General features: G+C 39.6%; 1 protein-coding gene across 2 annotated transcripts in view; it reads left to right on the forward strand.

Annotated features, from left to right (window-relative positions):
• Positions 1-14,728, forward strand: part of RYK (receptor-like tyrosine kinase) — a 46,383-nt gene extending 31,655 nt beyond the window's left edge. For both annotated transcript variants that reach the window (XM_019473583.1, XM_019473584.1), the window contains exons 10-15: positions 615-670; positions 2,711-2,843; positions 5,300-5,409; positions 9,374-9,533; positions 13,249-13,385; positions 14,237-14,728. In XM_019473583.1, coding sequence (XP_019329128.1) covers positions 615-670; positions 2,711-2,843; positions 5,300-5,409; positions 9,374-9,533; positions 13,249-13,385; positions 14,237-14,348 — 708 coding nt within the window. In that variant the 3' untranslated portion in view covers positions 14,349-14,728. The remainder of the gene's footprint in view (positions 1-614; positions 671-2,710; positions 2,844-5,299; positions 5,410-9,373; positions 9,534-13,248; positions 13,386-14,236) is intronic.
• Positions 14,729-15,066: the final 338 nt, after the last annotated feature.

Genomic DNA, 15,066 nt, shown 5'->3' on the forward strand with positions numbered 1-15,066 from the left:
CCCGGCCAGTGTAAGGGGGTTTTTTTTTTTTTTTTTTGTAAAGGCGGGGAAGAGAACAGCAAACATTTCTAAGGTCACCAAGAGTCAAGTGTTTCAAGTAGAGAGCAGTAAATATAGAAATAAATGTTCTCCATCAGTGTGGAAGTAATCTGCAGAAGCCTGTACTGGTAATTCAGCAGCGAACCGGTGTCTTCTGAGCACTTCTGTGCTTTTGGGAAATGCACAGCATGCTCCCCTTCTTCCAGCAGCACCGGCCCCGTGTGCAGGATGTGACCCGTGCTGCCTAATGCAAGCAGTTCATGCCTGCCCAGAAGCTGTCAGGAAGTGGCAAAAGTACAGTCTGTCAGCACCTGCAGTGTGTCTTATTTCCTTTTTCGGCTTCACCCCATTTGTTTAAGCAGAAATATGCCCTAGAACTTGGCTTACTTGTTTGGGGTTTTTTAAATTCCATTTTAAAAAAGTAGGCAAGCAAGTTCTGTTTGTGCTCAAATGACCTCAACTGACTTGCAGATCTGGACCAAATTTTAATTAATATGTTGATTTGTTTCCAAAGTTAGATCTGCGGTTTCTTTATATATATATATATATTTTTTTTATTAGATTCAAGCCTCAAGGTACAGGTGACAATGATGCTGACTGAAAGCTGTAAACTCAGAGGACTTCATCACAGGTAAGCTAAGCAGTGTTTATAAGCAGCACTGTATCTGTGTGAGCTGAAAATACTTGTGCTTAAAGCTCCCTAGGGGGAGAGGAAACAGTTTATTCAGAATTTAGCAATATTTTGCATGTTTGAAATTTTTAAGCCATAGAGAGCTGAAACTATTTTTGTGTCACTCTAAAATACAGAATTCTAGATATGCTTCTTATTGCAAAGAGTGCTTATAACCTTTTTTTTCTCCTAGCTGTGCACTCCGTAAAATCAAATGGTAGCAGTGTGTGGGAAAATGGGGAAAGTCTTTGGTTTGGTGTTCCAAGCCTCGCAGTGAAATATGGGTAGATACTCCTTTTATATATTCTTAGTTATTACAGAAAAAGGTGCTGCAGGCACGTGTTGGTTTATGCTGGTTCTTGCACAGGCTAGTTGTTAAATGTGGTGGGATCTTAGTGATGACGAGAGTAAGTATATATGCAGGTTGATTGTCAGTTTAGCTAATTTACTAGTCTGTTTTGTATTGTTCATAATTTTCTACATGGCACAGGAAAGTACTGTGATTAGGTACCGTCCCACATGGACACAAGGAAGTGCTTTTTAGGACTCTTGCACACATGTTGTCCTGGTATGGCATCATAACAACACTGATGGGATTTATTCCTTAAGAATTAATGGCATGGTTTTTTGGTGTGATGGGTTAAGTTTTTTTTAAATTGATGCCCCAAACAGCTTGAGTTAGTGGCAGTTTTGCAGCTTGGATTAAAGGCTAAAATTGGCCTTAAAGATCTTCATTACTGGCAAGGATGCAGGTAAGAAACCGAAGCTCATCGAAAGTCCCTAGACTGGTAACTGATCTTTTTTTACTGGTAATGTGAAGAAATGGAGATAGTTCAAGCAGAATTATTAGTCCTACAGTGCATTTAAAAGTTGCTTTTCTAAGAGTTGTTACAGTTGAGGCCTTGCCTAAAATACAAGATTGTATTAAGAGGAGGAGGTAGCAGGTTCTTGGGGAAACATACTTAAAATTGAAACAAAATGAAACAACCCCGCTCTCATCATTCAAAATCAGCTGTTATCCTCCCTTTTACAAGTCAAACTCTTTAAAAAGTCCAGAAAGCTTTTCTTCTGTACACTGCCTATAAAGCTGGGACCTTTATCTTCATTGAAGGTAGAGCTACATGGGTATGTAGAGCTCATGGATGTGATACCTGACTATCAGACATCTTCAAGAACGAACAGGAAATGTCAAAGTTCCCTTTTAAAAATCATTATAACTCATTGGAGACTTACGAATGTGTTTTCAATAGAAGATACAGTTTTTTAAAAAAATGTTTCATGGAAAATTGAAACTATATACAGTTTGTCTCAAGTTTCTACAAATTTATATGTTGATACTGTAGGAAGATGTTTAGAAACAATGCAGCATGGGGGTTATCTGAGCTATAAGGAGGATTGGAAGGGACCTTTAAGGTGGTTTAGTGGTGGACTTGGCAGAGTTAGGTTAACAGTTGGACTCGGTCTTAAAGGTCTTTTCCAATCTAAATGATTCTATGATTCTAAAACACCTGTGATAAGACTCCTGAGATACTTCTGAATTTAGAGTGCAATTTAATGTTTAGTTGATTCAAAACTAAAATCTTCTGCTCTCTCATTTTGAAGTGGATCAAACATGATGTTTTGACTTTTTTTTTTTTTTAAACCACTGTAATGGAGCCATATTTTTTATATCTATAGTTGCATTTAGAATTATACACTTCCAAGTTATCGCTTCATAATATAAATGATAACCTGTATTCACAGAAATTTATTTCAGCCCTTTTGGACCAAGTGAGAAAATTTGGAGGATTCTTCCTAATGGGAAGGTACTCAAATCTCACTTAACTGAAGCCCTAGACTTTTTTTTTTTTGTTTGGAGTCCTTGTGCTCTGCAATTCATAATGCAAGATTAAGTGCTTTTCTTAGTGTTGAATTACTTTCACTTACTGTGTTTAGCAATCAAGAAGACTTTTATCAAATTTCAATTTCATAAAATGAGGAATTTCTCTCCCTGTCTTCCAGGAATCTGCTACCTATCACTCATGTCTGTATAGAAGAGGGAGAGAAACCAATGGTGCTGCTGCCATACATGAACTGGGGGAACCTTAAACTATTCTTGCGACAGTGCAAGCTGGTAGAGGCCAACAATCCTCAGGTAAACTCAGAAATCTGTGTCTTCTTGCCCATTAAACTTAGACTTGGTTTGTCATCTGTGTATGTGCCTTACAAGAAATAGTTGTGGTATTCATCTGTTCCATTGTGACAATGAGAGAATTGGCAAGCAGGTTCCCTAGCAAGTGTTTGTCTTGATTCCTACAAGGAAAACATTCTTGGCTGTGTTTATCACAGATGTTCAGAGGGCATGAAACTGAGTTAAACTCTGGTTAGGGTAGTAGCTGGTATATCAATACATCTTAAAAAAAACCCTAAAAAATTGAGAAAATGGTATATGATTGTGGATTTAAGTTAGAATACACATGGGAAAATTGTGTATGGAGAAATTTCAGATTTACTGATTTTATTTTTGGTATAATTAATAGATTATCCCTTTAATTACTGTAGTTCTTAATTTTATAGTAGACATAAAGCACTTCTGTTGAACTTTAAAGGTGCTGCTGTAGATTAGCTATTAAGTAAAATAACTGAATTTATTTAACTTTAGATACTAAAGGAAGCAATCTCTGCTGGTTGGCTTTTTTTTACTGCTGTGGGTGCTCTTTAGCATTCACGACTTTACTGTGTTTCAGTAGAACCTGCTGTATATATTTCATAAGAAGTAAGAAAGAAAATATTCCTAGATGAGAACATATTTTGCTTATTTTTAAAAATCTGAATAAGTGTTTAGTGATGAATGTGTATATGCAATAAAACTACCCCTCTTGTTAGGATTACCTTGTCTTTTCTTTTCTTCAACGTCACCTTGGTTTGGCTTCTGTGTCTAGACTGAATCAAGCACAAAATGAAATCTTGTTTCCTGAGGTTAGCATTTGTCCCTGTTACGTACCAGATTTCAGACTAGCAAGGGCCACCTACCTCTGTTAATTTACAAGTTGTGATAAGCTGCTAGGACCTTTCAACTTTGATTTTTACTTGTTTTGCTGCTTAATCTCAGTTGTAAATCCCTATGCAACGCACTAATATCCCTTTCCAAGAATTTAAGCAGAAATGGTATTTATAATCTTACTATGTCAAACAGGAGTTGCCTCTTAGTAACTAGGTATGACTGTACTATCAAAAAATGGGACATTTGGTGTCCTAGATACTTATTTTAAGATGGAACTTTTCTACGAATACCTAAAGCAAACTCTTGAGTTTTCTGAAATAATACATGGCTATTGTTCTTAACCTGTTAATGAAGAAGCCAGCTTATTATTGTTTTAATTTAGTATTTGGTTTATTTTAACCCCAGTCTTGCAACTTCAGTGTGTCCACCTACATACTGAAGTTTCTGAAACACTATAGAAATGGAAGAGGGAACCCAAGGTATAAGTATGTGCAAGGGTTTAATTTATATAGGACTGTGAAGTTGTAAAAGTAGATGGAGCAACAGCCTTTGATACTAGTTTTCAGAAGTAGATAGCAACAAGAATTTTGACTGCTGTTTGTGCTCTGCTGCCTGAAAATGAGTTGGTTTCCAGGGACACAGAAAGTGAAAAAAGTGTGGTAAGAAGGGTAAAATTGAGCATTTTTGCCTGTGTTCACCACTAATCAAAGGAAAAGCTGTGTAGCAGTGAGGCAGTTGCAAATTGGCAACATTTGCCCCGACATTTGCCCCGGCATGTCAAAAAAAAAAAAAAGTTAAAATTTAGAATTCATAAGTCTTCATAAGTTTTCAACAGGTGATAGTGTCTGTAGCTACTAGAAAGCATCAGCCACTAAAGTTGAGGCGGGGTGGGGGGGGCACTTGGATACAACAAAAACACTAACCTCGCAGAATTTATATAGGACTGTGAAGTTGTAAAAGTAGATGGAGCAACAGCCTTTGATACTAGTTTTCAGAAGTAGATAGCAACAAGAATTTTGACTGCTGTTTGTGCTCTGCTGCCTGAAAATGAGTTGGTTTCCAGGGACACAGAAAGTGAAAAAAGTGTGGTAAGAAGGGTAAAATTGAGCATTTTTGCCTGTGTTCACCACTAATCAAAGGAAAAGCTGTGTAGCAGTGAGGCAGTTGCAAATTGGCAACATTTGCCCCGACATTTGGCCCCGGCATTCAAAAAAAAAAAAAAGTTAAAATTTAGAATTCATAAGTCTTCATAAGTTTTCAACAGGTGATAGTGTCTGTAGCTACTAGAAAGCATCAGCCACTAAAGTTGAGGCGGGGGGGGGGGGGCACTAGAATACAACAAAAACACTAACCTCGCAGGCACTGGGCTTGCAGTTTTGCAATAACTGTTGTTGTGTGCTCTTGCAGGCAATTTCCCAGCAGGATCTTGTACATATGTCATAAGTCTTCATAAGTTTTCAACAGGTGATAGTGTCTGTAGCTACTAGAAAGCATCAGCCACTAAAGTTGAGGCGGGGGGGGGGGGGCACTAGAATACAACAAAAACACTAACCTCGCAGGCACTGGGCTTGCAGTTTTGCAATAACTGTTGTTGTGTGCTCTTGCAGGCAATTTCCCAGCAGGATCTTGTACATATGGCTATTCAGATTGCCTGTGGAATGAGTTATTTGGCCAGACGGGAGGTCATTCACAAAGACCTGGCTGCTAGAAACTGTGTGTAAGTACTCCAATGGGGTAGAGTCATCGTGCAGACAATGTTATGTCACTAGCTAGGGCTAGGATGGGCTTTCTCCAATTGACCTGATCTCTACTTCAAAATATACTGCTGTTTGGGTTTTTTCCAAATTGTGACTGAATAGCCTTGTCAGTGAAGTTGTTTTCCCCTAAACATAGGTGAACCAGAAAGCATGGCTTTCAAGAAAGCAGAATATCCTAATCTTAAATACTTTTGCTAGGTTTTGTCTATCTTTATTTTTTCAAAGGCTTGAAAAATGTTAAAGCTTCCCTTAAACTTTAATAAAAACTTGGAATATCTTTGGCTATTTACCAATGGATAGATTTTTGTATGAGGTTGATTTCCTTCATTTTTTTCTTAAAAAAAAAAAACAAAAAACCTAATGGCTTTGATCGCTGGTAGATTTCTTAGTTGTCAAATGATGGATAGATATGAATGTGCTCTGTAAATAGTAGGAATGCTGAAGTAGGGTTTGAGACCATCTTCTGACTGGAATATGCCCTCAAAATGTAGAGATTGTTTGAGGTGTTTGGTGGCTTTCTATAAACCAAGTGACTCAGAGACCACCAACTGTGTTCATTCTCCACCTGCTTTCATACCTAATAAGGGGAAACATAGAAAATACAGTGTTCTGCCTAAACTTAACTGAACATCTGAAAATACCTAAAGGGGCAGTTAGTCCATGAGCTTAGTCTTATGATATCTGCAAATAACAACATAATTCAAGTAACACAGTTACTTTTCAGAGTTCAAGACCATGTTTGAAGCCTTGAATTCAAGTTCTTGATTTGGAGAGACACTTCTTTTTGCCCTTCTCACATCCATCCATCCCCCCACACTAGGACATGTACTGGTCTATTAATGAACTAGCAATGAAAGAAAAGGAGAAAAAAGCAACCTCTGGGTTATACCCCAGAGCTCTGTACAAGTTGTCGGTCAATGAAGTAAGTTCTAATGAGGTAACTGAACTACTGATGAATATAAAGTCTTTAACCTGAAATTGGCTATTAGAAGTGATCTTGAGATTTGATGAGCTCTGTTTTATCATGAATAATTTCATTTATGAAACATACATCATCATTAGATCACTTGGGATGAATGCACATCTTGCATTCCTTCAGTTATGATGCTTCATTTATTTCTGGAAGAAAATAAAATGCCTCATGATCTAGTCATTTGCTTGATTCTTCTTGTGTCTGTTTTATGAAAATATTATTGATAAACTAGTTAGTTTCTCAGAATTGCTGCCCACATCTTCTTGATGACCTTGGGACATGCCTTACATGTAATCTGAGAGGCTTTTTGCCTTAGCAATACCTACAGGGTTTTCTCAAGCCCCGTCTTCTGTCAATGCAAGGGTGTAAAGACTGGAGCACGCTCCCGAATCTTCAGGTTTCTTAGTTGCCCAGGCAGGATGGGTTACTGTCTCGGTTCCTGTTCTTTGGCTTCCATCTCTTTCAACTTCTTGCCACCTTTGTTTTTTCCTTATCTGCCAACACGTTTTCCAGTATACCCTTGGAAATACCTCCTAGGATCCTCAGTGAATCAGTCCCTCCAATATCTTCAAGGCACAGTTGTTGAACCACCTTGTTGTACCCCTTTTTGATTGGGGGCTTGCTTTGATTGCTCCCGCATAGTCCTTGAAGTGGAAGCCCAATTTTCTGTCTTTGCACTTTTCATGGACAGCATGCCCTTCTAGTGTATGGTCTGCCTTGGGGTGATGCCACTGGTGTCTGTTAGAGAGCTCTGAACGTCTGGTCAAGCAATTAATAGTAAAATATGGGTCACATTTCCAACACCAGGATAGGTCCTAGTCCTGAAATTTGGACTGACTTCCATGCATAGCCCCTCAGGGTTGTCAGGGGTCACTATTGCTACAACTTTTGTCCTTCGTGCTTCTGTCCACAAAACCAGTCGGTCCTCTCAGGTGCAGTCTTTTGCTCAGTTCTTCAAATGTCCCAACCAGAGCCAACAGAGCTTCTGATGTGGCATCCCAGGGGCTAAGAGAAAAAGCTGGGAGACACTTAAGCACTCATGCTTGTCCTAGGATATTCTTTTATCTACTGCACCTGTTGTACTTGCACCACTGGCATCAGGCACTGTTGGTGCAGCAAATGCTGGGACAGAGGGAGCAGTGAGATCCACCCTGAAGCCATCCCTTGTGCTTTTGAACTGGTGCCACTGAGCTAGTCCAGCAGAATCTTTCCTGGCTTTTGCACTACGCAAGGATGCTCAGTTTGATACAGTACCTTAGAGACTCTTTTCCTAATTCCTATTGCTTTTCCTCTCTGGTGAACATGTTGAGGAAGAAGTGGTACCTCAGGAGACAAAGATCATAAACAGTGCTCCAGGGAAATTACCTTGTGACAACCTCTCATTTCTGTGCAGTGAATTAATGGCCGCCTGCCCTTGCTGTGCGAAAGGTCAGCAGTCCGAACAGCTTGACTCCCTGCCCTGCTGGGGCAAAGTCCAGCTTCACTTTAGTTGTCATACGTGTGATCCGGAGTTCTGGCAATAAAAATCAATTCATAGTGCACCTGGCACTTCTCCATGGGAAATGCAGGCAGGAGCTGAGCATCTACTGATCTGTGCTGCAGTACAAGAAATCCTGGGCTAGCCTAAAGAGAAAAAGAGGGTGCCAGTAGCCAGGATCCCTTGAAGGGCTTTGTTCATCTGCCACCCCTTTGTTCCCCAGGTCTATTCCTGTGTGGTGAGAGACTGGGAGGAGTTGGTATGAAGTGTATCAGAGCTAGGTACCTGTGCCCTAATTTTGGGAGGGGAGCCAGGACTGCAGTGGTCTTGGCAGGTTTGTTAAGGGGGGAAATACCTTTGGTCTCAAATGCCCATGACACAGTTGGGCCCAGTTGAAGTGGACATATGGATTACACAAGTCAGAGCTCTCTAGTCACTGGAAAATTACCCTTTATATTGTATTTATTTATAGACAGGTCTTCTAGGAATTTCTCTGAACCCTGAGTGATTAGATACGGAAATTTCCTGGTCTATAAATTTTGAGGGCAATGAACTGACCTGAAAGTGCATAGAAATGGGATAAATAAGAAGGTATTTGCGATAGTGAAGCGGGAAACACACAAATTGAGCATTTCTATTTAATTTTTCTTATCAAAATAAAGAAATAATTGACAAGATGAAAAGACAGCAAATGCTATTTTGTTACAATCCGCCTAACCCAATGTTATTTCTATATTTTTGTCATAAGATGTTAAAACCAGCATCTTACCCATATTCTGAAGTTAGCTGTTTATGAGAACATTGAACTTAACTTAAAATAGTGTGTAATAATACGAATGAATGTCCCAGAGGGGGGAAAAATCAGTAGGTTCCATGTGCTTTTTTGAGTCATCTTTTGTAGATTAAAAGTAAGTTTACCTTAGCCAGTATCCTATTTCTGACAACAGTCAGAATGAATATCTCTTGTTGAGGGGAATAAATGATATCTTACCAGATTGCTTGATTAGAGACAAGTTTTTAGGCCACAAATAACATCAGTTGCTTTTAACAAGATATTACTAGATTCTGCTTTGCTTAAATCTTTGGCTCATTATTGCTACAGAGGTACTATAGCTAAAATTTAATTGATCTGACAGGGGATCTCCAAGGGAGCAGGAATAATTTAAGGGAGGAGTTTATTTGCTTTAAGTGTATTTTTTTTTCACTTGCAGATGTTTGATTTTTATTTAATCTAAGGCTGCTGATTTTTCTAGGGCTTATCTGTTAACGCAGAATAAATACGTTCTTTGACAATATTTGATAATCACAGAATAAGCATGTCTTGATCTAGAAGAATGCTAGTCCTTTGAAATGTTGATAGCGTGATTAGTGTTCCCCAATTAAATCCCAAGTCTGAAACTTAAGGTTGAGCATAAATATTTTCTGTAAAACTGTAATGCCAAGTTTGCTAAATACTTCTGTTCTTTTAAATTAGCATTGACGACGCACTTCAGGTTAAGATTACAGACAATGCGCTATCTCGAGACCTATTTCCTATGGACTACCATTGCCTGGGAGATAATGAAAACAGACCAGTTCGATGGATGGCTCTTGAAAGCCTGGTTAACAATGAATTTTCCAGTGCTAGTGATGTGGTAAGTGTTGTTTTTTTTTTCCCTCTTACATTTTGTAAATATATTTTGTTGACATTTTTCCCTTTTTTCAGCCGTTGGAGAATCATGGCACTGAACAGATGAGAGATTTGTCCAGAGCAGCATCTCTACACCTGCTCCTGCACTTGCTGCTTGTGCAGATAGTTCAAAGGTCAAGCAGGCCCTTCCTGCATGGCAAAATTGTCTGTCGCACGCTGTTCTCCGTGGTAGCGTTAGCAGAAAAGGCAATTAAATTCAGTGAGCAATCTGTATTGGGACTTGTCTGCTATTTGAATGAACGTGATCCAGAGTCCACAACAGAGTATTTCAGTTGCAGTCTCACAGATAGAGAAAAGAGGGAAAGAATTACTTCCCTTGACCTGCTGGCTACGCTTATGCTAACACAGTGCAGATTGCAGCTGGCGGCTTTTGCTTCAAGGGCATGCTGCTGATGCATTCAACTTGTTCACCAGGACCCCCAGGTCCTTTTCTGCAAAGCTGCTTTCTAGGCAGTCAGCCCCAGCCAGTCCTGGTGCATGGAGCTATTCATTCCCAGATGCAGGACTTCGTATTTGCTTTCCTTAAACTTTGAGGTTCCTATCAGCCCATTTCTCCAGCTTCTTGAGGTCCTTCTGCAGAACCCTGTCCTCCAGCCTGTCGGCTACTCTACCCAGATCGATATCATCCACAAACTTCCTGAGTGTCCAGGTTGTTACTGAAGATAAAACAGTATTGATTCCTGAGCAATGCCACTAGTAACCAGCTGCTAGTTGGACTACTACTGCTGGTAACAGCAATTTGAGTCCAGCAGTACAGCCACTTTAATGTCAACATCTCACTAATTTGGTATAAGGATGCTGTGGAAGATGTCAAAGGCCTTGCTGAAGTCAAGGTGAACATCCATTGCTCACCCTGTGTCCACTAACACTGTCTTCTCAGCAAAGAACTAGTCAGGTTAGTCAGGCACAGTTTGCTGTCAATAAATCCATGCTGGCTGTTCCCAGACACCTTTATGCTTCATATGCATGGAAATGACTTCCAGGATCACGTGCTCTCCAACATTAGCAGGAGCTGATGTTAGACTACCTGGCCCGTAGTTAGCCGGATCCCACCTTTTCAAGAGAGTGCCTTTTTTCCAGTGGTCAGCAACCTCCCCCAGCTCCGGTGGTCTTTCAAAGATGATGAGAGCAGCGTTGTAATGACTTCAACCTGCTCCCTTGTCGCTCTTGGATGCATCCTGTCTGGTTCAGTGGTCTGGTGTGTATGCGCTTGGCTTCAGTGCAGCCTAAATGTTTTCTCTATGGGCATTTCTTGGTAGTTTAACTCTAAGCTTTGGTTTTCCAAACTCCATCCCTGCATGCTGATGCATTCTCACTGTATTCCTCAAGCAGCCTTCTCCTGCTTCCACCCTCTCCTTCCTTCCTTAGTGTCTGAGCTTAGTCAGTGTATCCATGGTGGCCTTCTACCATGCTTGCTCAGCATCCTGCTCATCAGAACGGACTGTTCTTGTGCTTACAGGAGCTTGTCCTTGAAGATGAACCTGTGGTAATTAGAGTGCTAATTAATGGTAAACCAGTTGCACTATGATTTGTGTCTTCCTGCTAAGGGGGTATTTTCTTTGGTTATGATGCTTTTCTTAACATGGCTACATCCAGAGATTGTAATCTGCATCTTAAAATGTGCTAGTTTAGAAAACTTTTGAAAAGTTCTCATTGTTTTTTTCCTCATTGCCATCGTCTCTGTACTAGTGCTCAAGCCACATAAACAAAAAAAGGGAAGGGAAGGAGTCAGCTCTGTTTCAGAAATACTTAGTACTCATTGGAAAATGTGTGGGGTTTTGTGTTATACCAGACTTGAAGACAGAACAGAAAATAGAAGTTACCTGTAAAAGCATGTTTTTATAATACTAAATGGGATCAATTAAATGTTGATTTCTTACTCGGTTTTTTAAATCTGGAACACGAAAGCGTTCACTGTTCATGAACACTGGACTTGGAAATAAAAGCTTATGTAGCAATGGCAGTGAAATGTAGAATTTTATTAGGATGAAGGCACCTCAGTATCATAACCATTTCAGAAAACTCTAATGCAATTCAGCATATAGTCCACACTTTTAACACAGAACTCCTTTTTGGATTATATATAGGGATAAATGCAACTCAGCTTCTAATACATAGTTCTTAGCATATGTAGCTATCTGAGTTTTGCAATGTGCAAAAATGGACAGTTTTTCTTGGTGTAGAAAATACTCTCTGCCCTAAATATCATCTTTGCATTTACCTGGACGCTTTTCACAAATATGGTGTAATATGTTTTTGTCTACTTGCTAGGAACAAATCTAGTTACCGATTGCATGTAACTTCTAATCAGTGGTGAAATCTTTTACAAACAATTTAGGTGGTGCCTGTTAAGATGCAGTTGGCATGTGTTCTAGGCTCGCTTTTTGGATGCATTTCTTTAAAATGGTTTTGCTGGCTTGAAACTTATCTAGTGTGTTCTTCCTCTGCCAACAGTTATCAGTCAGCCAAAGCGTAGAAAAACAAAACACGATTCCTGTTGAATTTTAATTCTGTGTTTTTTTCCCCCCTCTGTCGGACATGAAGCTCTACATCACTTCATGACATTTTTATCCAGTTACTTACGGAATTAGAAATAGTTATATTCTCAAAGTAGTTTTGCTTGAGTCGCCTTTTATTCTCATGTTCTAGGTGCACCACCACCTGTCCCTCGGCATTTTTCCTAACTGGAAATAAAAAGGATGTCCTCCCCTGCCTTCCCACACTGCTAATAGATGGCTGTTCAGAGCAGGGCCGCATTTGTGCCCCTGCCATTCTCTGGCTCTGAGCTTCCCATCAGTGCCCACTGACAGCATCCCTTAGTTAAGGCTTTGGTTGGGGGTTGGGCGTTTCTTTTGATTAAAACCAAGAATCTTTCGAGGCTTGCAGAATTCTGCCCCTTCTTAATAAATCATGATGTTTGCAGCACTTGTAACTTCAGCATGAATCATCAGTGTGCAGTATCAGCACCATCTATGTTTGGTCTCTTGATACCAGCTAGTAAATCATTTTACTTGTACTGTGCTTGCACATGAATTGATTGATTTTACTTTTTTTTTTATCACCTTAAGCTCCTTTTGGCAAGTATTGTCGGCTGAATGAGGTGTTGAATGCTGATCCAGCTGTCAGGTTTACTTAGATGAAATCTTTATTTTTCTCATGAGTCCTACTTCTGAGCATATACTTAAAATATACAGATGACTGATTTTAAAAAACTATGGTTTCATTCAGTATGCTCTTCTGAACCTTTGAATTTCACAGATCTTTTTTGAGGAATTTCATGTAGTGTTTTGAAGAGGTAAAATGTAATATAAAATTATTATTTTTTTCAAAACAGTGAGTATAGTGTTTAATATTCCTTAGATTTGTTAAGTGTTTTGAAATGTCACACTGGAAAAATGCAGTAAGTACATGATTTTTTAGTACTTAAATCTTAGTGCACTAAGATTTTAATTTTAGTTCAACTTAACACCTGTTCTTTTAGTCTTAATTGGCCCTATTCAAGACAAAGTATTTTCATGTTGAACTTGGATATGTATGTAGCATTTATGTAAAGCTTTCTTACTCTGTGTAGTCTTACTCATGACTGATTTTGTGGAATGACTGAAGGAGCTCTCAAAATTCAGCATGCTCTGTTAATGCTGTACGGTATTTCTTTTTAGTGGGCCTTTGGAGTAACACTGTGGGAGCTGATGACTTTAGGACAGACTCCGTATGTTGATATTGACCCCTTTGAGATGGCTGCTTATTTAAAGGATGGCTATCGAATAGCTCAGCCAATCAACTGCCCTGATGAACTGTAAGTGCGTGCTTTTGGAGAGAGGATAAAATGTCTATTTTGTAACCAGCACATTAAGCCAGCCTTATTAATAAAAGAGCCATGTTTGCCTTCCCCTGCCTGTTTATTCTGCCTTTTAGGCTGACTGTCGTGTAAGTATTTGTGTGGCTTCAGTGACCTACGTCAAGGAACTCAGGCTAAAATTAAATGCTTTTTTGTTGTTGTTGTTGAGGTTCACTTAATCCTGACCCAACTCTTTTCCTTATTCTGACACATGGGAGAAATGGGGTTGACCAGCAGGATGGGAGGAGGGAGGCAAAGGAACCGGGGGTTTTCAGTTTAGTGTTTGTGGGACTGCAGTGTAGGAAGCCACGAGGTTTGTGGGTAGAAGGAATGTCCGTTCTCTCACGAGAGTATGGAGAAGTGCTGTGTGTAATGGAGTTAAATGGCAGTGCTTGAGGTGTTTATTCATAATCCTAATGGTATAGGAGAATGCAAGAGCACGGGCCCTACCTTCTGCCTCACGTGTTCTTCTAAATCCCCTTCCCGTAAACCTACCACAGAAACACTTTGAACTATGCTTTTACAATAGTTGAGCAATTTCCGATGAATTATGTATTGCTTCCTCCTGGATTGCCTCTGACTTGTATCCTAAATCAAACCAGCGCTTTCAGTCACGCACACTTATCGATCATTTTGGGTGGCTGTCTTCTGAAGGAGTTGTTCAGCATCGTGTATCAGAAGATGCAGGGTTCCTTTTCTCTCTCTGGTCAGCAGGTTTTCTAGTGGCAAATGCTGGCTTTCATTTTCAGGTTGGGAATGTGGTCGCCTGGCTTACATTCTCATGTCTTCCATTTGCCTTTGTCTTGCAGGTTTGCTGTGATGGCTTGCTGTTGGGCCCTAGATCCTGAAGAAAGACCCAAGTTTCAGCAGCTGGTGCAATGTCTAACTGAATTTCATGCAGCGTTGGGAGCCTACGTCTGAAACTGCAGAAGAAGATTGAATTCACTGATTGGGAGAAGGCATGGCATACATCTGCAGCTCCATGCATCACTTGGACTCACACACGTGATGTGTATAAAGCAACACCAAAGGGAGAAAGCACTTCTTCCAAAACACTGTGCCTTAGAATGCTTTAGTAGTCTGAAATTTTTTGTAAGACCTCTTGATGTTGAATATTTTCTAGATATCACTTTTGCTAAGTTAAATTGAGACCTTTTTATTTGCCATCAGGATTTTTAAAGTGTAGTGATAGTGAACTTAAACATGAGATTTGGATGGACTTTGCACTCTTACAACAGACGTGATTTTTTTGAAGGGTATATGGAACTGGTAGAAAAGTGAGGATAGGGGAAACTAATGCAAAAGCCACACTGCAGAAAATTTTCCCTGCTTTTTAAAAATGTTGAAACTAAATCTTTCTGACCAGCTCTAGTGTTTGTACTTGTATGTATCTGGAATAGCTTTTTAGTATCAACTTCTTCTATTTTGAGACAACAGCACATTGTGGTTAGATCCACAAGCGGCATCTTACTTTTTAACCCATTCACAAATGTTTTTTGGAAAAGCTGGTCTTCAGGATACAATATCCCCTTTTTTAAAGCAGTAAGTGATTGTGTAAAAGTGATTCCAGTTTACCTCATACAGAGAGTAGTAAAGGTGGGGTAAAAATGGTGTCCCTCCTTGCAGATAAAAGGCTGAT

This window comes from Aptenodytes forsteri, unplaced genomic scaffold, assembly GCF_000699145.1.
Source record: "Aptenodytes forsteri isolate BGI_AS27 unplaced genomic scaffold, ASM69914v1 Scaffold679, whole genome shotgun sequence".
NCBI lineage: Eukaryota > Metazoa > Chordata > Aves > Sphenisciformes > Spheniscidae > Aptenodytes > Aptenodytes forsteri.